Source organism: Bolinopsis microptera, chromosome 6, assembly GCF_026151205.1.
Source record: "Bolinopsis microptera isolate Bmic1 chromosome 6, MBARI_Bmic_1.0, whole genome shotgun sequence".
Taxonomy (NCBI): Eukaryota; Metazoa; Ctenophora; class Tentaculata; order Lobata; family Bolinopsidae; genus Bolinopsis; species Bolinopsis microptera.
The window spans coordinates 10725958-10752337 of record NC_087077.1 but is presented as its reverse complement, the minus strand read 5'-3'; the positions used below and the strand labels follow the sequence as shown (position 1 = coordinate 10752337).

General features: G+C 39.0%; 2 protein-coding genes and 1 long non-coding RNA gene across 3 annotated transcripts in view; all 3 read right to left on the bottom strand.

Moving 5' to 3' along the window:
* Positions 1-26380, bottom strand: part of LOC134816585 (mitochondrial import inner membrane translocase subunit Tim10-like) — a 51127-nt gene that overhangs the window by 7654 nt on the left and 17093 nt on the right. The window lies entirely within an intron of this gene.
* Positions 3579-4228, bottom strand: LOC134816744 (uncharacterized). Its single transcript, XR_010160435.1, has 2 exons — positions 3987-4228; positions 3579-3866 (listed from the first exon to the last, which is right to left on the bottom strand). It is a non-coding gene; the product is annotated as an uncharacterized LOC134816744 (long non-coding RNA).
* Positions 21386-26273, bottom strand: LOC134817259 (uncharacterized). The gene is made up of 9 exons (XM_063826399.1): positions 26142-26273; positions 25871-25991; positions 24613-24691; positions 24385-24479; positions 24103-24200; positions 23772-23858; positions 23506-23615; positions 21966-22053; positions 21386-21769 (listed from the first exon to the last, which is right to left on the bottom strand). The coding sequence occupies exons 1-9, from the start codon at positions 26205-26207 to the stop codon at positions 21647-21649; spliced, it is 867 nt and encodes a 288-aa protein (XP_063682469.1). The 5' UTR covers positions 26208-26273; the 3' UTR covers positions 21386-21646.

Below are 26380 nucleotides of genomic sequence, written 5' to 3'. Positions count from 1 at the left end.
TATAATCTCTGAAATTTCAGTACAATTATAAGAAGAATTACGTGAGTTATTTAAGGGTTGCGTGTGGGCAGTTACTTCTGGGCCACCCTGTATAATCGATACAAAATTATCATTTATTTTAAAGAAAGAATGTTTAAAACTAGTGATGATGTTTATGTCATTATTCTTAATCTAATCTAATTTAAAGAACTTACATAACAAACTATATTATACAGCTAGGGTGGGCCAAAAGTCACTGTGCAAACGTTGGCCTTAATTGATTGAAATAAATTTTCGTGCACATACAGAATGAATGGTTAATAATTTAATATATATGTAGACCAAGCTCTGTGCACGGGATGCTTCCTGGAAGAATCCAGTTCTTTTAGCGGGGCACCCTACCTAAGCCAAATTGAGATATAATAATCATATTCCTAGGGAAATAATCAGAAATCGAATACCAATCAAATAATATGATATATAGGAGTAGTAACCATATTTACTATGCAAAATGCCCCAACCTCATAGTGTAAATTTATATAAAATTCAAATTCCATACCACCACTAAACCCCAACAGTCAACACAACAGCCCAAGCAAAATTAAATAACTTCTTATATACTGTCATACTACAAATTGATTAAACATTTGAAATCTGTTAACCAGAGAATAAATTTCTAAACCTAATGCAAGTGAAATAATTTAGATGCAATAATGAATGCCTAATATGAGTATCATCTGTCAATGTCCTTGTAGAACAGTCTGTACAAGATCAGAGATATGAGTAACTAATATAGAAGGAAAAAAAACAGGAAGTTGTCGTCTGTTGGAAAATAAATAAAATATCTAGTATATAAATTAGAATATAAAATAACATTCGGTCAATGTGTCGTCAATAAACTGTACAATTATCAAATGTTAAAACTCTACTGGGTGATACAGTCACCAAAAATAAATACTAAGTATAATAAGTTAATAAATTAAATGTGGTCTGTAAAACTACCACTAGGTATAATAGGTCAATAAATTAAAAGTGGTTTATAAAACTACCACTGTGCGAACCCCTTCTCCAGTTAAAACATGTCAGTCATGTGCAGAATCAATCAGAATGGTAAGGTGGTAAAAAAGGGAATATCCTTTCGACACTTCAATTATATATGCCTCAGATTTAAAAGAAATAGAAGATACTTAGTTATCGTCGACTATGATTGCAGTGTAAAATTTGTCATATGAATTGTCGACGGTATAATAAGGGTCTGTTGTTATAGATGAGAGTAGCTGTTTCTTATACGAATCACTAAAGCTTTTAACATCGGGCAGATTTCGTAGATCTGTTGGAACATTATTCCAACATTTTGCCCCCAAGTATTGAAAGTTTTTATGTGATGTTGATCTATTAACATATAGGTTGCAGCTTTCGCCGCTCCTACTACCTCCTGATATGTAACTAAATTTGTTCATAAAGTTTGTAGGACAATTGTCATGGATGATTCTAAACATATAATTTGACAGATGGAGTTGTCGTCTAAGATGGAGTGGTAACCATTTCATGTCTCTATAAACATTAAGGCTGCTCTCTGTTTGTGGAACGTTGAGAGCTATTTTGGCTACCTTTTTGTACAGAGTGTCAAGTTCAGCAAGTTTTGTCTTGCCAGCTCTACAATAGATCGTGTCTAAATAATCGAATTGTGGCAACATGAGTGCATTGGCAAACATTTTCCTTAATAGCTCAGTCACTGAGTGCCCAATTGAAATAATTCTTACCGGGATGACTTAGTACCACCACAGGTTCGAGGGATTTGTCAAATCGAAAAATATTCGTGTTAATTTTTTTCAAATGAAGGTTAATTTTTGCATTTATTTGATAGTTTGGATAGTTGGATCGAGCTAAATTTTATTGAATTGTGTAATTGGCCATTCGAATTACGTTTGTCCTGAAAAAATTAAAGTTGTAGCTTCTCAGATGACCGAGATACGAAGCATAACAAGTTAATTCATTACATGTGATCACGTGATTAGGTGACCCCGTTAAACACCCGTTAAACATTATGGGAATTGTTAAGGTTGCACAATTAAGGTGCAGTGTCACATAATCACCCAGTCAATTTTGTTAATGAGATACACAAAATGCTTTATAACTAGTGAAACAAATTTTTTAGTGAAACAAATTTAAAATTTTATCCTTTATTTTACAATCATAATATAATAATATTTATAAGCCTCCGTTTTGAAAGTTTTAAATTTTAATATATTCACATTTCTATTTAAAATTCAATTTAATGTATAAGTCAATAATTGGCGGCCAAAGCCGCGCATTCTTGAAAACAGGATTAAATTGTTTATGATTATACGACAAATAGAAATAAATTTAAAACTATCCGTGGTTTTTTGAAATAAATTATAATCTTACCTACGGGTATCGGCCTTACAAAATGACAGGCCTCACAAAATGACAGCCCACATAGACCATGCTGTAGCTTAGGTTCCCTATACATTGAACCCTATTCCTTTTACTGTATGAAAGAAAAAGCATTAATTAACACTTCCCAAGGAATGATAATGACATAGAATCTATATTTCTTACATAAATATGGACGTTTTTGCTGTTCAGTCATTGCCCCGCCTAACTGTTACCCAGAATGGAGACCAAAGTTTTGAATTTAACCCCAGAAAACCAGGTACTACCATGACTTATGTCAATCAAAGACTACTCTGGTCAAATAAAAAAACTGATTTAGTGACTTTGGTAGAAGAAATGACAAAAAAATGACCTAGCCTCACAAAATGACAGTGTTATGCCTCACAAAATGACAGTTTTATTTTATGATGCAAAGATGGCATATTTATATTGGATGCCCCTTGCCTAATTATTGGTATTCTTAAACCCAGTAAGCTCATGATGAGCCTAAATGTGTTTGTTTGATCATCAATTTTGATCAAAATGCCTCACAAAATGACACCGAAAAGCCTTAAAAAATGACAATGTTTCAGATTGAATTATTTTCATCATCTAAAATGGATCAGAGACAGTCAATACAAGAAGGAGTTAAAAATAATCATAATCTGACAGTTAACAATCAAGTAGCATTAAAAAAGTGCAGTTGTGATATCAAAACTTTGATTTCAAACTCTTTGATTTCAAACTCTGATTTCAAAACTCAACGAAATAAAGCTTCTATTCTGTGAAAGCAGAGAGTAATAACAACTCCTAAAACATGTCAAACGTTAACTAAACACTGAAAAGTGATCTATCCAGTCATAGAAAATATCAAATATAACCAAATACTGTGTTCAAGTATGAAAACAAAAAATGATTTTTACGCCTCACAAAATGACATTTTTTAAATTTTTTCAAAGTATAAAAAATGTTCCTTTTTAAATATATTTTGGTAAAAACAGAACTGGTATAATATAAACAACATATATATCTAACAGTAAGACACGTGAAAGAATAATAAAACTTTTTCCCAAATCGGATTTGAAGTGATGCCGTTTTGGGTTGTCATTTTGTAAGGCACTATCTGTTGGAACCCTGTTCTTGGGTTAATTAAATAACAAATAATACTCAATTATTATAAATACAAATTAGATGAATAAAGAGGTTATACAAATCTTGTGTCAAAAGTAACCTTGTTACTCTACAATGTACTCTCTTAAATAGTGAATGATTGATATGGTGTGACTCAGTAACTCACACTACTCTGCTCTGACTAATAGTTAAAACACATTTCAATACTAAACTAAACAATGTCTTTTTTACTATTAGATTAAACTACTATTAAATTAAAACTACTACTCCTGATGATGATGTTCTTCTTACTATATGAGGGACTTCTGAATGATGAGGACTTCAAGTAAAACTGGAACTGATAACTATAAAACAAAACCCTGGGGGAAAACTACCGTGAGTAAAGTGAAAGGTAATCCACGTGAAACTATAAATGAAAGTGAAAGAGGAAGCGGGAACTCCTAGACTAAACTACTAAACTATAACTATAAACTACTTACCACTCTTTCCACGTCACAGAACACAGATAGTATCTGTCGACTGGAATCTGTGGGATCACTAAAACAACGTCACTCCTCTCCCTTCTGCTACGCTAGAGTCTGGAGTCGACAACGTCACTCCTCTCCCTTCTGCTACGCTAGAGTCTGGAGTCAACTAAACACTGGACACTCCTCTCTCTTCTGTTACTTCAACTAGAGTCTGGAGTCGAGCCTTGTCTGCCTTCTGGAGTCCCTTTACCCCAACACTGGGGGGGTCCAACTACAAAAAATACGAATACGAATTTCAAATTTTAGGGGTGCGTTCGTATTTTTTCGTATTTTTTCGTATTTTTTACCAACATTTTTTTACTCTAGAAATAACGAAATATCCCATAGAAATGAATCTATAAATCCATTCGTATAGTATTCTCCGTTGTATCTTTGTATATTACACTGTATGACATCAGAGAAAATAAATAAGACGCAGCAAAACTGGTGAACAAATGAAAATACAATACTACGATTACCTACTAATTAATAATTGGAGTTTAACTGCTTGTCAATCTCACGTAAGCGTAAATGTTAAAATCACTGGGATATTATCATAATTCAGATATTATTCGATGTATTAATTGTGATTTATAAAGGTCTTTGAATGCTACATCACAGAATATTATTGCCAAATACGCATTACGCATACTTTTAAAGTCTGGTAAGTTGGGTTCTTAAAACGAAATTTTATCAGCTTCGGCTGAACCCATTATATATTATAATATGTATATAGACTATATATCATATATGGCACATTCATATTAATAGTCTATCAGATCTTTCTTTAGATAAACTTATTACACAAAGTAGTCATGGTTATAGTAACAGCTTAAATTCCTTAGGATTAAAAATAGAGAAAAACTTCAAATTCTCTTAGTGATCTTCAAAACTTCTTTTGATAGGTAAATCTTACCATCTACATCAGACTTCACCCAAACATGATAGTTCTGATGGGTAGAACAAAAGGAGTTAGTGGGTACATGGCAGACAGACGACCTGTCACCCTTGCTGAATATATGCGATGTTGACATGAAAAGAGCCTGCCCGCGGAACTTGACAGCTTGCTTGAATTTTTTCTTGTCGAACCAGCCCTTGTCACCAACAAATACACGTTTACAGTCTTTTCCAAGCGATTCACAAGGCCGAGAAAAAGACACCCTGTCGAAACTGTAGTCTTTGATTCTCCTTTGGCGTGTATGACCTGCCATTGATGACCGACCGTGGTTCATGAACTTCTCAGCAGCAGTATCAACATGGTACCAACGGCAGTCGGTTGTGAGAACTCCAGTTGACTGGTAATAAATCTCCATTTCATCATCATCATCATTGGGAGCCTCAAGCTCAGCCTCTTCCCTGTCATCATCATAAACTAGAGTGTAACAGTCGGGTTCAGTAGGTATATCGAGTTCGCACCCGGACAGCTTTGTGTGAGCACGAATCATATCCTTCCCCATGTCGATGCCTTCCCTGAGTGCTTTCCTAAGTTTCTTGAGGCTGGTGGCTCTGCCCTTGTACACCCGTGTTTGGTTGGGATTGGGAATCAGTGTCTTCCCCCGAGTGTGTGCAACGTCATGCGCTGCCTTTCGCATCAAGCTCAAGGCACCGATTTTTCCTTGCTGCCCCGTGCACAACCGAAGCACTCGATAGGTTCGTCTGGCGTCCTTTGTGGAGGAGGAGGACTGATGAGGAGGAGAAGGAGGAGGACAATGAGGACTGAGGAGGATGAGGAGGAGGATGAGGAAGAGGAGGACTGAGGAGGAGGATGACTGAAGAGGAAGAGGACTGGTGAGGAGGAGGAGGAGGAGGAGGAGGAGGAGGAGGAGGAGGAGCAAGAGGAGGAGGAGGATGAGGAGGAGGAGGGGGAGGAGGAGGAGGAGGAGGAGGACGGCTGAGGAGGACTGAGGAGGAGGAGGACTGGTGAGGAGGAGGAGGAGGAGGAGGATGAGGAGGACTGAGGAGGAGGAGGAGGAGGACTGAGGAAGACTGAGGAGGACTGAGGAGGAGGACTGAGGACGAGGAGGAGAAGGAGGAGGAGGACTGAGGAGGAGGAGGACTGGTGAGGAGGAAGAGGAGGAGGAGGATGAGGAGGATGAGGACTGAGGAGGACTGAAGAAGACTGAGGAAGACTGAGGAGGAATGAGGACGACTGAGGAGGACTGAGGACGAGAAGGAGGACTAAGGACTGAGGAGGACTGAGGAGGAGGACGAGAGCGACGAGGAGGAGGAGGACGACTATGAGGAGGACTGAGGAGGAGGACTGATAAGAAGGAGAAGGAGGATGAGGACTGAGGAGGAGGAGGAGGAGGAAGACTGGGTTGAGGACTGATAGGGGGAGAACTGGGGGAGGACTGAGGAGGAGGAGGAGGAGGACTGAGGATGAGGAGGAGGAGGAATAGGACTGAGGAGGAGGAGGACTTAGGAGTAGGAGGAGGAGAAGGACTGAGGAGTAGGAGGAGGAGGAGGACCGAAGAGGAGGAGGAGGAGGAGACTGAGGAGGATGACTGAGGAGTAGGAGGAGGAGGAGGACTGACGAGTAGGAGGAGGACTGAGGAGGAGGAGGACTCCAGAAGAGGAGGACTGAGGAGGAGGACAAGGAGGACGAGGACAAAGGACGAGGACGAGGAGGACGAGGACAACTATGAGGAGGATTGAGGATGACTGATGAGGAGGAGAAGGAAGAGGAGAAGGAGGAGGAAAATGAGGCCGACGAGGACTGAGGAGAAGAAGGAGGTCTGGGGAGGACTGAAGACGAGGAGGAGGACTGAGGAGGCCGAGGATGAAGAGGACTGAGGAGGAGAAGGACTCAGGAGGACTATGGGGAGGACGGCTGAGGAGGACTGAGGAGGAGGAGGACTGGTGAGGAGGAGGAGGAGGAGGATGAGGAGGACTGAGGAGGAGGAGGAGGAGGACTGAGGAAGACTGAGGAGGACTGAGGACGAGGACTGAGGACGAGGAGGAGAAGGAGGAGGAGGACTGAGGAGGAGGAGGACTGGTGAGGAGGAAGAGGAGGAGGAGGATGAGGACTGAGGAGGACTGAAGAAGACTGAGGAAGACTGAGGAGGAATGAGGACGACTGAGGAGGACTGAGGACGAGAAGGAGGACTAAGGACTGAGGAGGACTGAGGAGGAGGACGAGAGCGACGAGGAGGAGGAGGACGACTATGAGGAGGACTGAGGAGGAGGACTGATAAGAAGGAGAAGGAGGATGAGGACTGAGGAGGAGGACGAGGAGGAAGACTGGGTTGAGGACTGATAGGGGGAGAACTGGGGGAGGACTGAGGAGGAGGAGGAGGAGGAGGACTGAGGATGAGGAGGAGGAGGAATAGGACTGAGGAGGAGGAGGACTTAGGAGTAGGAGGAGGAGAAGGACTGAGGAGTAGGAGGAGGAGGAGGACCGAAGAGGAGGAGGAGGAGGAGACTGAGGAGGATGACTGAGGAGTAGGAGGAGGAGGAGGACTGACGAGTAGGAGGAGGACTGAGGAGGAGGAGGACTCCAGAAGAGGAGGACTGAGGAGGAGGACAAGGAGGACGAGGACAAAGGACGAGGACGAGGAGGACGAGGACAACTATGAGGAGGATTGAGGATGACTGATGAGGAGGAGAAGGAAGAGGAGAAGGAGGAGGACAATGAGGCCGACGAGGACTGAGGAGAAGAAGGAGGACTGGGGAGGACTGAAGAGGAGGAGGAGGACTGAGGAGGCCGAGGATGAAGAGGACTGAGGAGGAGAAGGACTCAGGAGGACTATGAGGAGGACTGAGGACGAGGACTGAGGACGAGGAGGAGGACTGATGAGGAGGAGAAGGAAGAGGAGAAGGAGGAGGACAATGAGGACGAGGACTGAGGAGGAGAAGGAGGAGGACTGGGGGAGGACTGAGGAGGAGGATTAAGAAGACTGAGGAGGAGAAGGAGGAGGAGGAGGACTCAGCGGGGGGGGGGGGGGGGGGGGGGGGGGGGGGGGGGGGATCGGGGTACCAAGTGTCGGACATCACGTCGACAAGTGTAGTTTTGGATATTTTTCCACTAGACACACCCACCCCCTTTGCGGTACCTAACTGCTTTTCCGGATAATAATTAGGACACCCACCCCCTTTTGCCGGCTTTTGCGGGTAATAACTGTTGAGAAATCACGGTACTAACTGAGTATGGGGTATATAAAATAAGATACCCACCCATAAATTGCTTTAAACAGCTCATTAAACATGGGAAATGGGCAAATTATACCCACTATTCAGTAGGGGTTTTGTTTTCATGTAGTCGAATTACTGAATTAGATAAAAGTTACAAAAAATTTAACAATTACAAAAAACCCCAAAAAAAACTCAAAAAAACCTCACAAACCACCCCAAATTGAATTTTGAGGTAAAATGGGTTTTTTGGGGTTGAACACCCAAAAATGAACTCCTTAGTACCATGTACTAACTGTGTTTTTGGGAGGAAAAAATGACCCACCCACCAACGTGAAGTCCGCACTTGGTACCTGAATCCCCCCCCCCCCCCCCTCGGACTCAGGAGGACTGAGTAGAAGGAGGAGAAGGAGGAGGAGTACTGAGGAGGAGGAGGAGGACTGAGGAGGAGAAAGAGGACTGAGGAGGAGGAGGAGGATGACTCCAGAGGAGGAGGACTCCAGAGGAGGAGGACTCAGGAGGAAGACTGAAGAGGAGGAGGAGGAGGAGGAGAAAAGCATCTTAATGTTATTTCCATAACATTTTTGTCCTGTTTTTGTCTGACTGAAGAGGAGGAGGAGGATGAGGAAGAGGAAGAGGAAAAGTAGGCTGAGGAGGACTGAGGAGGAGGATGACTGATGAGGAGGAGAATGAAGAGGAGAAGGAGGATGACAATGAGGACGAGGACTGCGGAGGAGAAGGAGGAGGACTGGGGGAGGACTGAATAGGAGGAGGAGGACTGAGGGGGAGGATGAAGAGGACTGAGGAGGAGAAGGAGGAGGAGGAGGACTCAGGAGGACTATGAGGAGGACTGAGGACGAGGACTGGTGAGGAGGATGAGGACTGAGGAGAAGGACTGAGGAGGAGGAGGAGGAGGAGGAGGAGGAGGAGGAGGAGGAGGAGGAGGAGGAGGAGGAGGAGGAGGAGGAGGAGGAGGAGGAGGAGGAGGAGGAGGAGGAGGAGGAGGAGGAGGAGGAGGAGGAGGAGGAGGAGGAGGACTCAGGAGGATGACTGATGAGAAGGAGGAGTAAGAGGACTGGGGGGAGGACTCAGGAAGAGGAGGAGGAGGACTGAGGAGGAGGATGAGGAGGACTCAGGAGAGAAGGAGGAGGAGGAGGAGGAGGAGGAAGAGGAGGAGGAGAGAACTGGGGGGAGGAGGAGGAGGAGGAGGAGGAGAACTGAGGAGGAGGAGGAGGAGGAGGAGGAGGAGAGAAGCATCTAAATGTTATTTCCATAACATTTTTTGTCTGTTTTTGTCCGCCCTACTTTTTGTCCGTTTTGAAAATATAGGGTACCGAACGGACAAAAACGGACACAAAACATGATCCCCCAGCCAAGCATGTGTCACGATACAAATGACTTGACTATACATTTAAGGTGCAGTGTATTAGTGATATTATGGTATGTTTAAAGACCGGACCACAAAATATAACCCGGGTACCTAGTGTTGTACTAATACATAATAACAAGTAGCAGGGATAAAATCAATGAGCAGAAACAATCGATCTCACAAGAGGCCCAAAGCACTCGGGTCTAGGAGTCCGTGACAACTCCAACCCTCTTATTAAAGATCTATAACAAGTTTATAGCTGTTCAATGATTATACATTATTCAGTTAAATGGACCAATTTCCAAATAAACATAAAATGGATCACAATATATTCCAAATTTTAATAAAAAAAACGATAAAAAGGAAGCGAATTCAAAATTTTGTGTGGGTTCATCGTTTTTGTTGTTGCACCCCCAGGTTTTATGTATGATACATGATGGTTTACATATTATTTTAATGTTTCTTCACTGCTAAGTTGAGCTTAGATCTGATTAATTACGAAGATGTGTGATCTTCTATTTATCAAAATGACGATTTGTAAAAAATACGAAAAAATACGAATACGAATTTGAAATTTTAGGGTGCGTTCGTATTTTTTTGTAGTTGGACCCCCCCCAACACTGTATATACAATCACTGGAACTAAACCTTTGCTAAAGTGAGATACAGGGTTAGTAATATGAAGTACAAAAAACAAGCTACAAATAGAATTAAGATTCTAACATTCCCCTACTTTAAAAAAGAAAAAGTACTTACTAATAATTTTAGCTCATGACTTTTACAATCTTAAAGTCATAACTCCCTATACTTTCTTTGTTAAAAAATACTATCCGACTATCCGAGTTAAAATTAGGAAATAAACTCTAGCAAAAAACCGTAGAGTTAAGAATATTCTAATCCCCACACGCAACACAAAAAACGTGTCGTGCGCGCTAAACGAAAAAGATACTTTCTATGAGTTTGAGCTACAAATGCGCGGCTCAAACAAAGGCAAATCTAATACGTGTCATGTCCACTGTCATAAAAGCAGATAACTAAAAAAGCAGGTTAACGATTATTCCATATTCGGCGAGTCACGTGGTACAAGTGGATTAAATCTCTGTTTAACGCAGGAAAAACATCCGCTGTAAACAGGCTAGTGGCTAAAATGACTGCCTTCCACGCTGAGCGTGAGATCTGAGAGATATAATACTTGTACAAAACGTCCGATAGAATTAATACAGTCTAACTATTAGCTAATTAACTATCAAAGTTCTTAATACGAAAATCTCTTTTCTATGAACGGAATTGAAACATCGTTCTTAGACTGACAGGTGCACAAAAAAATACCCGTCCAACACTGTAAACAAGTGTGATCTTTAGAGATTTCTGTATCGAGTTATCGTAATGACAGAAACACTGCGTACTAAAACTAAATATTAGAGCTATTCAAGCTTTTAAACACAAACCTCTAGAGAGTCAATAATGAGTCACTAACAAATCATTGACACACACCACTGTACTAAACAGTTCTAAAACGTAAAATACATGATTCTGTCGTTTAAAAACAGGTTCAAACTGAGTCCCTAAGGCTCGGATCAGTGAAGAACATGTAATAGCATGTTGATCGAAACGACAGCATTCTTATAAAACAAACTCACGCTGAGCAATCTGCTCCTAGCTCATCCCAACATAAAATACCAAACATCCCCTGTTAACACTTCCTACAGAAGATGCAAGTTAATAAAGTAATATCAGGTAAACACTTTCATGTCTTTTAGAAGAAAGGATCGTCTTTCTGAAAGGTAAGTTTGAAACTGAAATGTTAGACTTTTAGAAGTAGGAATCTGAAATATTCTGTTAGCGGTAATTTTATTACACATGTCACGTACAAAATGTACTTTAATTGTATCTATTAATCCTTATTATCTCAACACCATGTAATAGAAAATTTAGCAAATCAACTGACAAATGTGACCGTGCGAAGAACTACGTTACAGTGGTAGCAGGAAGAACTACGTTACACCGGACCGTATTTATTTTTTGTATATTTTAACTAACACTTAACACCTAACACCCGATTTCAGCTTTCAGATTCTTCTACATCCATCATGGGAAGTGACAAAGTACCTGTTCTCGATGAGAAGTCCAACTATTCAGATTGGAAACGGAGAGTTCAGTGGTGGAAGAAGGTAACCACGGTCCAAGCCTGAAGCAGGAGCAGCTGCATTAATCATGCATATGTCCGGAAAGCCAGAAGCTGTGGCTATACAGCTAGACGTGGATGAGTTATCCAAAGATGGAGGAATAGATGTTCTCATTAAGGAACTGGATAAGTTATATGAAAAAGACCAGACACAGTCAGTCTTTACATCCATGACAGTTTCATGAACTACAGAAGACCCAAGGAAGTGACCATGGAAGAGTATGTGAGAGAATTTAGCCATCGTTACAAGAGCCTTGTGCAGAAGCGTGGTACTACTGTGGTATTTGAAGATGGAGTACTAGCGTACTTCCTTTTACATCATGCTAATCTCTCGGACCATCAAAAGACGTTGATCAGGGCAACGGTCTCTAGTTAAGCTACGAGAATATGGAATCCCAGCTTAAGAGAGCACTACGGAGAAGATTATACTAATACATCTTCTTCTTCATCAAGCGCAAGCGGCGCAAGCGGTGGAACATATGCCATCGGAAACCAAAGATTAAAGAAGAGCCTGTAAACACGTACTTCCAACAGTACGACGTCAACAAATCTGAACACTTTGATGAATTGTCATACCATCAGCCTCAGAGCCTGAGTTCGAGGTAGAGTATGAAGGGGATGACCAGAGCAACCAGGAAGAAGATCCCCAGGAAGTCTTTTATCAACAAAGACATCAACAGCACAGGGATTTTTACTCATCTAAAAGACCTTTTAGACCAGAACCTTTGGACAAAGACCCTACAGTCAAAGAACTTTTGGACAAAGATCCTTCGGACAAAGAACCTTTGGACAAAGACCTGCATTTTCAAGGACAGAGTTCAGGGACGTGTATCAACAAGCTCCATTTAGACCCAGACAAGGAGCACAAGAACAACGATCAGGACCCTTACGTTGTCATATTTGTAAGGAAACAGACCATATAATGAGAGACTGTAAGTACAACACATTTGGAGGGAAGAAGCTTGCTTCTTTGAGTCTGATTTCCAACAAGAAGACGAAGACGAGTGCCTCACGTATCTTATGGGAGAATCGACAAATAGAGCACTTTTAGATACAGGTGCTAGTTCCACAGTGTGTGGAAAGAAATGGCTGACAGTCTTCGAGGAATCTCTCACATCAGCTGAACATGAAGAGGTCAAGGTGACTCCTTGTGAGAAGAATTTTCGTTTCGGGGATGGAGATGCAGTTACAGCTAAGATACAGAAAGAACTCCAGTAACAATAATGTGGTCAGGAAAGTTAACTTTAAGCGGTGTTTGTTGTGGATAATGATATTCCTTTGTTACTGTCCAGAGAGGTCTATGAAAAAGATGAAGATTGAAGATCGGATAATGAAACTGACAAAGTGTATGCCCTTGGAGGAGAGGAGAATCTAGTGATCACCAAGTCAGGACACATGATGATACCCATAGGACGATGTGAAAGTTCTATCAGCCAAACAGATTTGTTGGACACTACAGAGCAGCACCTCACATTCCATGTCAGTACCGACCTCAGTGAAGTGTGCTGAACATCTGCATAAATATTTCGCCCATGGTTCTACGTCAAAGATCATTCAGTTCTAGGAATTGGTACTGCACATTACGAAAACAAGCTACAAATAGAATTAAGATTCTAACACTATCTCACGCGAAATTGCCCAACTTTTTTTAATCATCCTTTTTCCTGTAAAAGCTATTCTAATCTTCAATCTATTATATTTATCTAACTGTCCTAGGTGAAATCAAATTTCTATAGGCTGCTGTTAAAAATGACAGCCGTGACGAAATTGTCATTTTGTAAGGCATGTTTTTTTTGGAAGATTTCAAAGATGACAATTTTTATCGCAAAATTTACGGTTTTTCAATCAAATCAACCCCCGGGAAGAAAAATATACACGATTTTTACACGATTAGAAAATTTATTTGTTATACTGGAATAATAACAATTTTAAAATATAAAATAAATCACTTCCCTCTGAAGTAGAACAGATGATGGAGAGCTTCAAACATGGCGAAGGAGGGAAGCGGTGTCTCACCGCTGGGAGGTAAATTAATACCCGTATCGCGATGGTAAAATTTTATGATATGAGATCTCAAGTAAAAAATAACACAAAAAATAAAAAGTGAATGTTGTCAGTGTAGTGAAATCGGAGGCAACATTAATAAAGACGTATACACTTAAACCGTTACAATTATAGTCCCCATCTTGTTTTACAATACTCACAATAAAATACACACAAAAAACACACAAACGTCCCCAAAACATTAACTTCAATTTATATTTCCCTAGTTGAAATTATCTTATTTTATGAAATTGATACATTCGAGAAGATATCCGTGATTACATGGTAGCCATCCATGATCCCCATTTAGCCCTAGGTTTTGTATATGAAGCAAATGGTTCTTAAATCTCTTTTTAAATAGTGAAATTGACAAAATATGATACGGACATCATGATCAAGGAGATAATTTAAAATTTTGGATGCATTAAAAACAAAATTACTATTCTTGGTCTTAGACATTGAGAATATAGGAATATAGAAGTCTGCATGATCTACTTGACTTGCTAAACCGGCGATAAACATAACAGGAATTTGTTCTTTAAGTAGCCTCATTGCAATACATCCAGTAAAGTATGTAAATAAGTTAAACAAGGTTAATAATTTCAAACGAAAGAACATTGGTTTCGTATGTTGAAACTTGTGATCAACTCTTTATTGTTTTCTACTCACAATACGAATACATTTTTTCTGCAACACAAACAGTTTTTGCAGCAAAGGATGGTGAAAAAACAGCACCCCACAGTGGTATACAATACATTAAATATGGTTGAACAAGTGAAATATATGCTTGTCTTAACACTTTGGCTGGTACTATAGAACTTATGGAGTAGAGTGATCCGCAGATTTTGAAACTTGCGTTATTACATTGGTAATATGATCTTTCCACGTTAAATTAGAATAATAATGACCCCCAAAAAAATTTTCCCACTTATTCACTTTTTTTAAACTGGTTTTTAAATTTTTCCCAACCCCACTTTGATTCTTAGGAACTTTACTACTTCCGAATTCCATAAAACAGCTTTTTAAAAATTTTAAAGTTTAAAACCTTTTAAGCAGCATAGTTTTAATTTTTGAAAATCCCTTTTCATTAGCATTTTTTTTAGATTAAATTTCGGTCTTTATTTTGAAAAAAAAGGGTTTTTTAAATCATCTGAAAAGAGGAAAAAATTTTAGCTAACCCTTTATACCCCCCCAACCCCCCCCTTTGATAAAAAAAAAATGAAACCCCCCCCCCCGGGGGCCCCCCCTCCCCACTAAACCCTGTGGTTTTCCAAACAGGTTATTTTCAAAGACAATTTTGGGAACCCCCCATAGCAACAACAAAAGGGATCGGGAATAAAAAACCCTGTTTAAAAAAATTTAATGATTTTCCCTTCGAAAAAACCTAGTTCTCCGGGGTTTTTCTAACAAGATATTATGGCCGCACTGTATCGAAAGCTTTGGAAAAATCTATAAATATACCTAATGTAAAATTCTTATTATCGATAGCATCATGAAGATTTTCTACGCTGCTGAAACAAGTGCATGAAAGGTTGAGTGCTTACGGCGGAAACCAAACTGATTATCACAGAAAAGATTGTGCTTATTAAAGAAATCAGATACGTTTTTAGTATTAACTTCTCGAAAATCTTAGCAAAAACAGGTAACATTGAAATAGGACGATAATTGCTTATATCAGAAATAGATCCTTTATTCTTATACAAAGGAATTATTTTTTGCTGCTTTTAATTCTTTCGGAAAATAACCTTCATTTGCACATTTATTAAAAATATCAGCCAGTAAAGGACTTAAAGTGGTAGCTAAAAGTTTGAGGACCCTAGGAGAATAATACGTACCCTTGCTATTATTAAGCTTACTTATAATATTATTATTTCTTCACTTGAAAAATTAATATCCGATAGCTCGCTTATGTTCCTCTCAGGCATATATTTATTAAAATCTGTTAAATCCGCGTTAGCATTTTCACCATACGTTTTTAGTAAAAGATCATTAGCAATATTAACAAAATAATAATTAAAATTATGCGCTGCATCTTGATTAGGAAAAACTAGTATCTGTTTGATCTCTTCCTACCTAGTAAACCGTTTTATCAGTTTCCAAGTCTTTTCAAATCATGTTGATTTGCTTTAAAACATTTATCAAAATACTCAAATTTTTCTTTACTTCTAATAGCATCAAACACTCGTTTGTAATCAACATATTTGTTCCAATTAACTCTAAGTTTTATTCATAACCCCAAATATCATAGAGTTTGTTTTTAGTGTCACTACTCTTGGCCACTCCTATTGAATTCCAATCAGAGCGAAGAAGAGAATTATTACCACTAGACTTCTGACTTTTAATAAACCACTTATCATACAGAGTTCTAAAATTTCTGTCAAAAAAGGAATACATATTTTCGGCAGAATCACTTTCAAGATCAAATTTTAATAATTTAAAATCATTCAAAAACCCTTGTAATAAAAAGTCATTAATATTTACTTTATTTCTATTTCTACACTTTTCGTTAGGATCAAAATTATAGTCCAAAACTACGAATGTAGGAAGGTGACGACTTATATTACATCGTATAAGGCCGTTACAAATTATGTTAGATATATTGTTAGTAAGTATATGATCAATACATGTGCCATTTAAGCCTCCAAAATGAGTAGCACGTGAGATAATTGGTAAAAAGTTATTGCTAAACATGCAGTCTAAATATCTCCTAACAACACTAGAATTGGAGTTATATAGATTTACATTATAAGTCACCAGAATATAGCTTTTTGTGTCCCTTAAATGTGTTCAATTTACTTAAGATACTGCCAAACATATCGATAAATGAATCAAAGTTTCCACTTGGTGATCTATAACAATTAACAACTAGTAACTTTTCAGATTTAACTGTTATTTCAACACAAAGTGATTCAAAATCAACGGTAGAATAACAAAGCTCAAATTTTTGATTAATATTATTAAATTTGTCACGCAAAAACGTTACCAAACCAGAACCTTTGTGTTTAAGCTTTCCATCCTCCTTCAATAATCGATTAAGTACAAATTTATTATAACCCGGTATGTAAAATGGTTGTGACTCATGTTCTGTTACATTAGTTTCACAAGGAAATATCCATCAGCTTTGAAACGTCCATGGTGCACTAAAAAGCAGTCAAATTTGATCTGAATCCATCAATATTCAAACTTAATAACGATAATCCATTGTCGTTCATTTTTTCTTCAAAATCATCTAACTTATAATAGACGCACTGACGCAGTATCTGGCTGCAATCTTGTTGAACTACCTATCTGGATAATAAAACATGAACAAAACTCATTTTTGTGCATTTCAGAGCCATCTCCTTTTTCGTGTCATTTTGTAAGGCCGATACCCGTAAATCCAAAGCCAGCTTTGTAAAATTTACTATTAGATCATAATATATCGTCAGTTTTAAATATTTACAATGCAACATTTCATTAATCTACATACAAGCGTACTCCAGCCCCTGCACGCATCCGTTCTTATGCGGCGCGGCTCAAGCCGCGCACGCACGCATTATTTTATACTTTTTGCTTTCTAATAAATATCGTGTCAATGTGTACATCTAAATGTTCATGTTTTGTGTAAACCGAATCCAATTGAGATTAGTGACAAGGATAAGGACCCAAGTGCCTGTACGGCTTTTTCGGACCCCTGTGGGACCACTACTCTTGAAATCGCTCTACAACTATTGAACATTTATAACTGTTATATAATATATAACGTCATTTGACAATTATTATCATTAATCTACAATCTAACTTAAACTGTCTTGCTGAGGGGGAGGAGTAAACGCTTCACAAACTAAAGTACTTACAACATACAAAATTTAAAACCATCAACACGGTTATAGTTAATATCAAGGGCCAATTTGGATACCTCTATTTCGTTGTAATATCTAGTATATCTTCACATCTTAATACTATAATGAAATACAATAGGATACATGTTTCGAGAAAGAAAGGTTGGTCCGATTATTAACAAAAGTAAACAAAAGTCCATCAGGGAATCCACGGAGTCGAAAAAGGTACACGGCTGCTGTCTGGTGCTGCTAGGCATTTATTGATCAAGATGTTTTATTGTATTGGTTTTTGATGATTCTATTGTTCGTGACTAATCAAGTTCTAAGTGGGGGTATAAAGTGCTGCTTAAGATACTTCGTCATCTCATGTCCAGTATAATGAATAAGATAGTAAACAATACAGTTTCAGTAGTTGACCCATACAGTTAAGTCCGTCATAACTCACAATTGTTTAATCATCTGTCAATTGTCAAAGTCGTTGTGTGTTTAGTCGCTGAGTTAGCAGTAAGATAAGTTGTTGCGCGCGCGCGCGTTTGATCCCGTCGACGTGAGATGTGACAATGAAAACGCTACAGAATTATTGTTTTCGTTTGCACAGTAACTTTCGGCCCACCCTGTTTTATATGTACATTTATTTTCCCCTTACAACATAAATAATTCTTTTGTCAAAATAAATGAATTTTAGCTTTCATGAGGGGGGGTTGGATTTGAAAATGTATAGTTCTAGTCACAGAAAAAAATAGTCCTGTTCAGCGGGCGTGCGCATCTGCAAGTGTGCGAGCTCTAGTTAGAGCAAGGCAATCACTACTGATTGTGCGCGGAAAGTTATAGTAGGTAGTGCGCCATCGACAGTGAGCCGTGTGGGAATGTAACTGTAGGATGGTTTTTTAGCGCTAATTTTGAATTTCGGCCAGAACAAAATTTTTGGAATAAATGCGTATTGAGTAACCTTCCCTTGATTCAATTCTAACAAAATTTGGTTATATATGTTAGCTTACTCATAGACTTACCAGAAAACTGTGCGAAAAATTTAAAGCATATCCAACTATCAGATGTTATGTTACAGCTAAAAGCAGCGTATTTTGCCCCATTTTGCCTCATTTTCATTACTATATCAACTCCGATATCCACTAAATTTTTCGGACAGTTGTGAAAGCCCTATTGGAAGGTCTTCACAAATTTTCAGAATGATCTTATTTAAGGAACCGAAGATATGGCAGACACAGGGGAGCTGAAACCAGGTTTTCGACCAAACGCTGCCATTTGTAGTCAAACGTCGCCAACAGCTGCTCTCGTCCAATGAAATTGCTGCATTATGTAAGCCAAGCTCCGCATATGAATATATGTAATTCAATTATGCATAATGAGTTGCAAAATGCAGCGATTTCATTGGACGAGAGCAAATGTTGGCGACGTTTGACAACTAATGGCAGCGTTTGATCAAAAACCTGGTTTCAGCCCCCCTTTGCAGAATAATACAATAAAAATTGACGAATTTCGTCAAATTACGCGACTTATATTGTCATTCACATAACCATGTGTATACGCGTACTGCGTGACGCGTTTCGGCGGTCGCGCGCTACTGCAAGCGAAAAGGCTCTGGTTAGAGCAAATATTGTCATACGTTGTATGACCCGCCGCGCACGAGTGCGCGGCCCGGCTCCCCTGTATCGTAGAAACACCATAGTTTGACGGATGTTACTCGTCTAAATTTCTTCGAAGTAGCGCGCGCCGCTTTCTTCTCGTGCCCGACGGCACGAGCTACGAAGTAGCGCGCGCCGGGCCAGATCATTAACAATGGTCAACACCATAGTAAAACGACCGTGGGGGTCACGACGTAACACAAAACTTTTACACCTACTTTTGGTCCAAAAGCCGCGCACCATCAAATATGGCACCTAGGCCGCGAAACTCACTGATCATTCTTGTAGCGCGATGCGTTACTGTGCCGCGCCGCGCACTCAATGAGGCTTCTCACGCTACTGTGCCGCGCCGAGCTGCCATGAATTGGACATCGTCAATTAATGATCATTCCAAAAAGGTATAACAAATTTGGTTGCTCTAACCAGAGCCCTCTCGCTTGCAGTAGTAATATTTTCAACTTGTGAAACAAGCGCGTCACGCAGTACGCGTATACACACGGCTTTGTGAACAAATTTTGAATTTGGTTATAGTGTGAAATTTTCTCACAGTCTCTAGCAAAAGCAATGGTACATACATTTTACCTGGTATGGGGACCCCAGGCTATTATGTTCATATAATAATTACATAGCCTGGCGTAATTGAACCCTCTAAAACGCGCACATAGCACATAGGCGCGTTTATGCGATTTTACAATCAAATAATCAATTTTACAACCTAACTCAGCGCGGCGGCTCTTGAGCGCATACGTAACTTCTTTTTTATTGCACAGGGGGGGTTGAAACCAGGTTTTCGATCAAACGCTGCCATTTGTACTTTGTAGTCAAACGTCGCCAACAGTTACTCTCGTTCAATGAAATCGCTGCATTTTGCCTTCCATTATCAATTATGCTTGATTCACGATGTCAATCCTGCGCAGCTCGGTGAGGCACAATGGTGCATCTCGCCGATCTACCGAGAAGCATTATTGGATGCGCGCGCGCGACCCAGTAGTGCATCGCGCTACAACAATTATGCATGCATATTAATTGAATTACATATATTCTTGTCATACGTTGTATATCCCGTCGCGCACGAAGTGCGCGGCTCCCCCTGTATCGTCAGTGAAACGTCAGTGAAACGACCGTGGGTGTCACATCGTGATACAAATAAGCATGGCATTTGCACTTTTTTCAAAACGATGGAGGTCGTGATTCACTTAGCCCGAATAAAGATTCGGCGGAATGACAAGCTGAGCGCCGCCTAGTACAGTAACATAAATTTTGAAAATCCGATGTCCGAGCAAGTTTATTTTTATCGTGCACCCCCTAGTTATACTTATAATGTACCAACGTCCAAATTTGATCAAGCGTGACCAGTGCAGTGATCACGACAATGTAGCGAAGTTACGAATTAAAACAAATTGGCACTGTCAATTACGGAATTGAAATTTTAATTAAGTTAATGGACGATGAACTAACTCAAGGCACGCGCGCAACTTCGCAGAACTTTGCCTTGACGGATTCCTAGGTGCTAGATGATATGATACTTATTTAAATTTGTATAAAGTATATAGTGCGCACCGCTTTCTTCTCGAAATGGGGAAGTGGTACGTTGCTACAAAGTAGCGAGCGCCGGGTACGGTCAGTCCATTAAAAATAAAAAACGCAAGCTAGCCATTTTATTAGGGCTTTTATTAGAGCAACGGCGGGCCGGCAAGTACGCGCTACTTCAAAACCAAAAAAAATTTAGACAACTAGTAAAAATATTTAATATAGTGTTGTACTTGTAGGTTTTGGACGAGATATATCAATATGTTGTATACACTTTTTAAATGCTTTTCATAAATTCCAGACCGATCCTTTTAATATGATTTGTAATACAACATACAATTTAATTTTATGGTCTAAATGGCATTCTCTATACTAGCAAATTTGAAATCGATAGTTCAATTGTATAAAATAGAGTTTAGTGTATCTGAAAACAAATAAAAGTCTTCCATTTTGTTTTGATCATAACATTTGTACTAATAGTAATACTTAGTAATTAGTATTAGTACATACTTTTTTTCGAACGTGCTAAATGCACTATGGCACCCCTGTGTACAATCGATCTTCGAGATTTTTCTAAAAGGGCCCCCGGCAATTGAAACCAACTTGGATCGATGTATTTTCGGACGCTGATTCCGAATCACCCCGGCCCCATGACATAGGCAATAGGGTTAAAATGCTCCCCTAGCGAGATATTAGCGAAAAACTGTTTCGATCACGTGATATGACCGTATAAGGAAGTTGGTCTAATCTCTCGTTAGGGTTAGGGTTTCAGTGTATGCTTTTGTTAAAGATTGGGATAGGGTTAGGGTTGGGATCAGATTAGAGAGCTAGGATTTCGAATAGTCATTCAGGGCCAGCTAGAGAACGTGTTTAGAAAGTCACGTGACTGGTGACAGTCGAGTGTAGAGTGATTAATCAATAATCATCATCCACTTTTTTTTTCTTTTTTCTTTTCTTCCTTGTCCTCCTAGCATTATCAAAACAAAAGACACCACACTTCAGATGTTCTTCAAAGTCGAAATCGTGGGCTGTCCTGACCTGAGATGTACAGTTTTTACCGAACGAAGGACACAAATCTTGTAATATTTGATAGACAAATGTGTGCACCTTAATTCCTCAAAATGTGAAAAACATGAAGTCCATTTGTAAATAAAACCTAATTGTTAAATCGGTTTGAATTAACAATTAAGGTTATCATACAGTATACTCCACAGTTTTCAGTTTGTAACAATACCTCGTCTTTGTTTACAGTTAGTGGGATATCCGTCGTTTTTGTCGGAAAACAATGACACCCCTTCTTGGGTCCAGTATATGCGGAGCATCTGAAATATGTCACTACTGTAAGCTTGTTACTGTTTTTCAACTAGAATATTCATTGTTGATTGAGTATTGTGGAGAATACCAAACGCCCAGTAACTATTATAATTCAAATGATTATTTCTGTCTGTATGTACGACCGCCCACGTGCAAATTCGGCAAAAAGCAAAAGGTTGCAAAGTAACCATGGTAACGTTTCGTTACACGCACGTGCACGTGCAAAGATTGTTAAAACGGTATTTTTATCGGTTTTGTTGATATTACGTTGTGTTTAGTGCGAGCAACATTTTAATCGGCTGTATCTTCGGTTGTGTAGGATATTTTGACGCGATTTAAACTCACTAACAAAAAATACTATTAGTTTCCTCCTTGTGACCACGGGTTTTCTAGTTATCTATATTACTAGGTCTGTACGACCGCCCACGTGCAAATTATATGAGAAATAGGAAGTTACATGGTAACCATGGTAACGGTGTTGAAATGTGCACGTGCACGTGACGTGCAAATATTGTTAGAACGGCATTTTGATCGGTTTTGTGGTAATTACGTTGTGTTCAGTGCTAGCTACATTATAATCGGCTGTATCTTCGGTTGTATTGACGGATGATGCGATAAAAACTGACTACCAAAGAAATAGAATACTAGCTTCCTCCCTCTGACCACGGGTTTTCTAGTATATACAGGGTGGGCCAAAAGTCAGTACCCATAGGTTGGCCTTTATAGCTCAGTCACTGATTGCCCAATTTAAAGACTTCTTTCTGGTATGACTTACTACCACCACTGGTTCGAGGAATTTGTCAACTCGAAAAATATTTGCGTTCATTTTTTTCAAATGGAGGTTCATTTTCACATTTATTTGATAGTTTGGATAGTCAGATCAAGCTAAATGTTATTGAATTGTGTTTGGCCATTCGAATTACGTTTGTCCTGAAAGAATTAGAACTGTAGCTTCTCAGATGACCGAGATATGAAGCATAACGAGTTTATTCATTACGTGTGATAAGGTGATTGGTTTACCTAATCACGTGATAAGGTGCCCCCGTTAAACATTATGGGAATTGTTAAGGGTGCCCAATTAAGGTGTCGTGTCACGGTGTCACATAATCACCCAGTCAATATTGTTAACGAGATACAGAAAATGCTTGATAACTTCGTCATTTCTAATCTGTTTTGAAATAATATAATATATATATATTATATATATATATACATTTTTTAAAATAACCATTGTATGAATGTTATAACTCCTCCCGAAAATAAAGTACTACTCAATAAATACCAATACTGGTGGGCGAAGTGAAACATATTTGTTTCGACACGTGCCAGTGATTTTGGGTTTTAGTTAATCAATAATAAATTAAGCTGATTGCTTAACTGTGTGACGTGTCAAAACAAATATATTTGATCATTCCACAAGTATCCACATCTATTATGTGTATTATTATAACATAGATCACCTGTTAACGGTGTGTCGTCGGCGGTTATAAGGTCCCTTTTGTCCGGACGCGATGGAAGAACGAGCACTTTCCGGGATCCACCTCGAAACCAAACAGCAATCCGAGCATTCCTGATTGGAATAGTGTGAGAGTTTATCAAGATGCACATTTGAAGTTGTTGACGATAATAACTCAGCAAAATAGTGTCAATCACGTCACACGTGCTATACAGCTGCTGCTAAGGTAGTAGTAAGTAGAGTGTTGTGATAAACTGTTACAGTCGTTACCTTTTCTTCCTGCACAGCCAGATCTTGAATCTCATATCCTTGGTCAGGGTACCTTAGCAAATGGTTCCCTGGCTGGTAATCCACATTCTGAGAAATCAATCTCAAGCACCGAAATAATTATAAAAGTTCCTCCTTGATATCGATTGTAAAAAACAGCAATTCATGTTATCTATTAACTTATTAAAGACACGGCATGCAAAAGTATTTATTTCAGATAGACCCTACGGTTTATAAGTTTGTTTGATAACCCGGGTAATAGCGCTAATTCTCACTAAAAACCCGGAAGAATCTGTAATGAATATAATCTTCTTCGTATGCATTGGAAACTTACCGGGTCGTTGAATCCGATGACGATAGGACATACATCTATCTGACTAAGCTGAGCGGACGTCCTACATTCCAATTTGATTTTAATCATGTATCTTGATTCTGAGAAGATGCTTCAATGTTTGGTGTTTACTGGTTACCAAGTCAATATATTTTGGATGCAATGCTTGTGCATGCAGGCAGCTTGATTTGGGTACTGCCTAACTGATTTACTTTAATAATTAAACAAATATAACGTACATTATTTGACTGCTGTAAAAAAGGAGATTAAGTGTTGTCCACTAACCCGGGGGTATATGAGTGACGGTGCAGTTTTTAGGGGGGCACTGTGTCCACTGTGTGTCCCAAGTGTAGCTTAACCTGCAACCACGTACCTTCATCCTGTGGAACACTTAGTTTTGTGAGATTTAAATATGGTATTGAAACTTTATCATCTTCCAATCTTTACTTTTCAAATATTAATGCAATTTTGAATTGATAAGTTAACTCAGCCGTCAATTTACGCAGTATGCACCTTTGATCCAAAACGAAATGGTTAAAGGTGGAGATGTGATTATCTGCAACCACCGCCACAGTAGAGACGTACTTACGTGCTGAAAACAAATATCACTGAATAAGCATCAAGTTGATAATTTATAGACCTGATCATATTAATTGTCAAATTCAATATTTTAATTAATTATGGATGGATAGCGATGACCGGGGATTATGATTAAAAGAGAAATATTCCAAAATTGAAAATGCATAGTTTATGTGAGCAAAATATTTTCTTGATATTACAGATTAAACCAAAATGCAATAGTCCCACAAGCTTAAATTCTAAACTAAAACTCAACTGGGTTCTCCTGTGTCACCAAATAACACCAAGAAGTTTTTAAGGATGAAACTTTGCTCTTTGAAGTATTTTTAGATTCTTATATTCTTATATTTTTATATTTGTACATTGATCTAGTGGAATGTGGATGGTAGAGCTGGTTTCAAGCACAGGTCGATCCAACGATAAGCATGAGTGACCTTCGGCACTTGAAACCTCCTCAAGCCTCCACTGATTTATTTATTATTAATATTGTTAGATTGTGCCGTAAAAACAAATAGTTGTTTTATTGAATAGTTGTTTATTAACGTCTGTTTCAGAGGAGTCCATGCAGTCTATATGCAAAATCAGACTGTACAAAGTTAAAACTAAATTAACAAAAATTATGATTAATGGCAAGGTACCTTTAATACTTTATCAGCATTTCAGATAACTTGAAAAATACGGTATATAACAAAACGTAATAACGAAGTTATAATAACGAAAACTGAAGAAGGTATTCCATTCACCCCATGGGTGATGTGCGGTTTCATTACCACGACTACGCGGCTTTGATAAAAGGTAATTTATAAATTTCCCTGTTTACTCAAACTGGATTAAGAGCGTGAACGTATTTAATATTGCCTTGGTCTATATAATACTAACATTTAAGGTCAACTCTTCAAGAAATGAAATTTTTATAAATTTAGAAACCATGAGCTTAGTTTCATATAATCATATGGAAATAACCGCCTATAACCGCCTATAACCGCCTATAACCGCAAATAGCCACCTATGTAAATTACTTTAAATTACCACAATCGAAAAGGGATCATTTTGGAATATCAGGTACTTTTAACAAAACTTACGTTTGTTGTCCAGTCCAATTAAAGATAATTATTGACTGCAAGCCAAAATCATGGAACATTATGTTGATCTACCTGGTGCCATGATTGACCTGTATTCTCGTAAATCTTACCACTTTCTGTAGTGCATGGTTCCGATGGCCAGAATGCTATCCCTTTAGTCCTCTGTACTGGGTTCCTCCTCAGGGCTGTCATCACCTCCCCATAGTGCCTCACTGAGCAACAACAGGCTCCCTGAACAGTGAACAGTGAACACGTTGGTAACATGTGAACAATGACATGTTTTTTACGGGTTACCATTTTCAGTTGAAATGTTTAGCCAACTTTTAGCCAGGTTGTTTTTGGTCATTTGATTTGCAGATCCGTTGTAACTTGTTAACTTACCTTGATTGTCTGATCACAGGACCAAGCAGGTACTATGAGCATCACCACCACGACAATTATAGACATTATTAAATCTGGTTTAATTAATTAATTAATTTACTGATCGACCGATAAAAGAGCTAGGAACGTTTAGTTAATTGGGTGGAAGCATAATTCCGTCTATCTAAATTCTAAAATAGTAATTTAATAGAATCGTAATATGGATCATATGGTTTGCTATGAAATATAAAACGTTACCA

Coding starts and splice junctions, on each gene's coding strand:
- LOC134817259 (XM_063826399.1), bottom strand. CDS start 26,207: ATGTCTATAATTGTCGTGGTGGTGATGCTCATAGTACCTGCTTGGTCC. Junction 24,480..24,612: donor CATTTCGTTTTGGATCAAAG/GTGCATACTGCG, acceptor AGTGTTCCACAG/GATGAAGGTACGTGGTTGCA. Junction 23,859..24,102: donor TCATCGGATTCAACGACCCG/GTAAGTTTCCAA, acceptor TTGATTTCTCAG/AATGTGGATTACCAGCCAGG.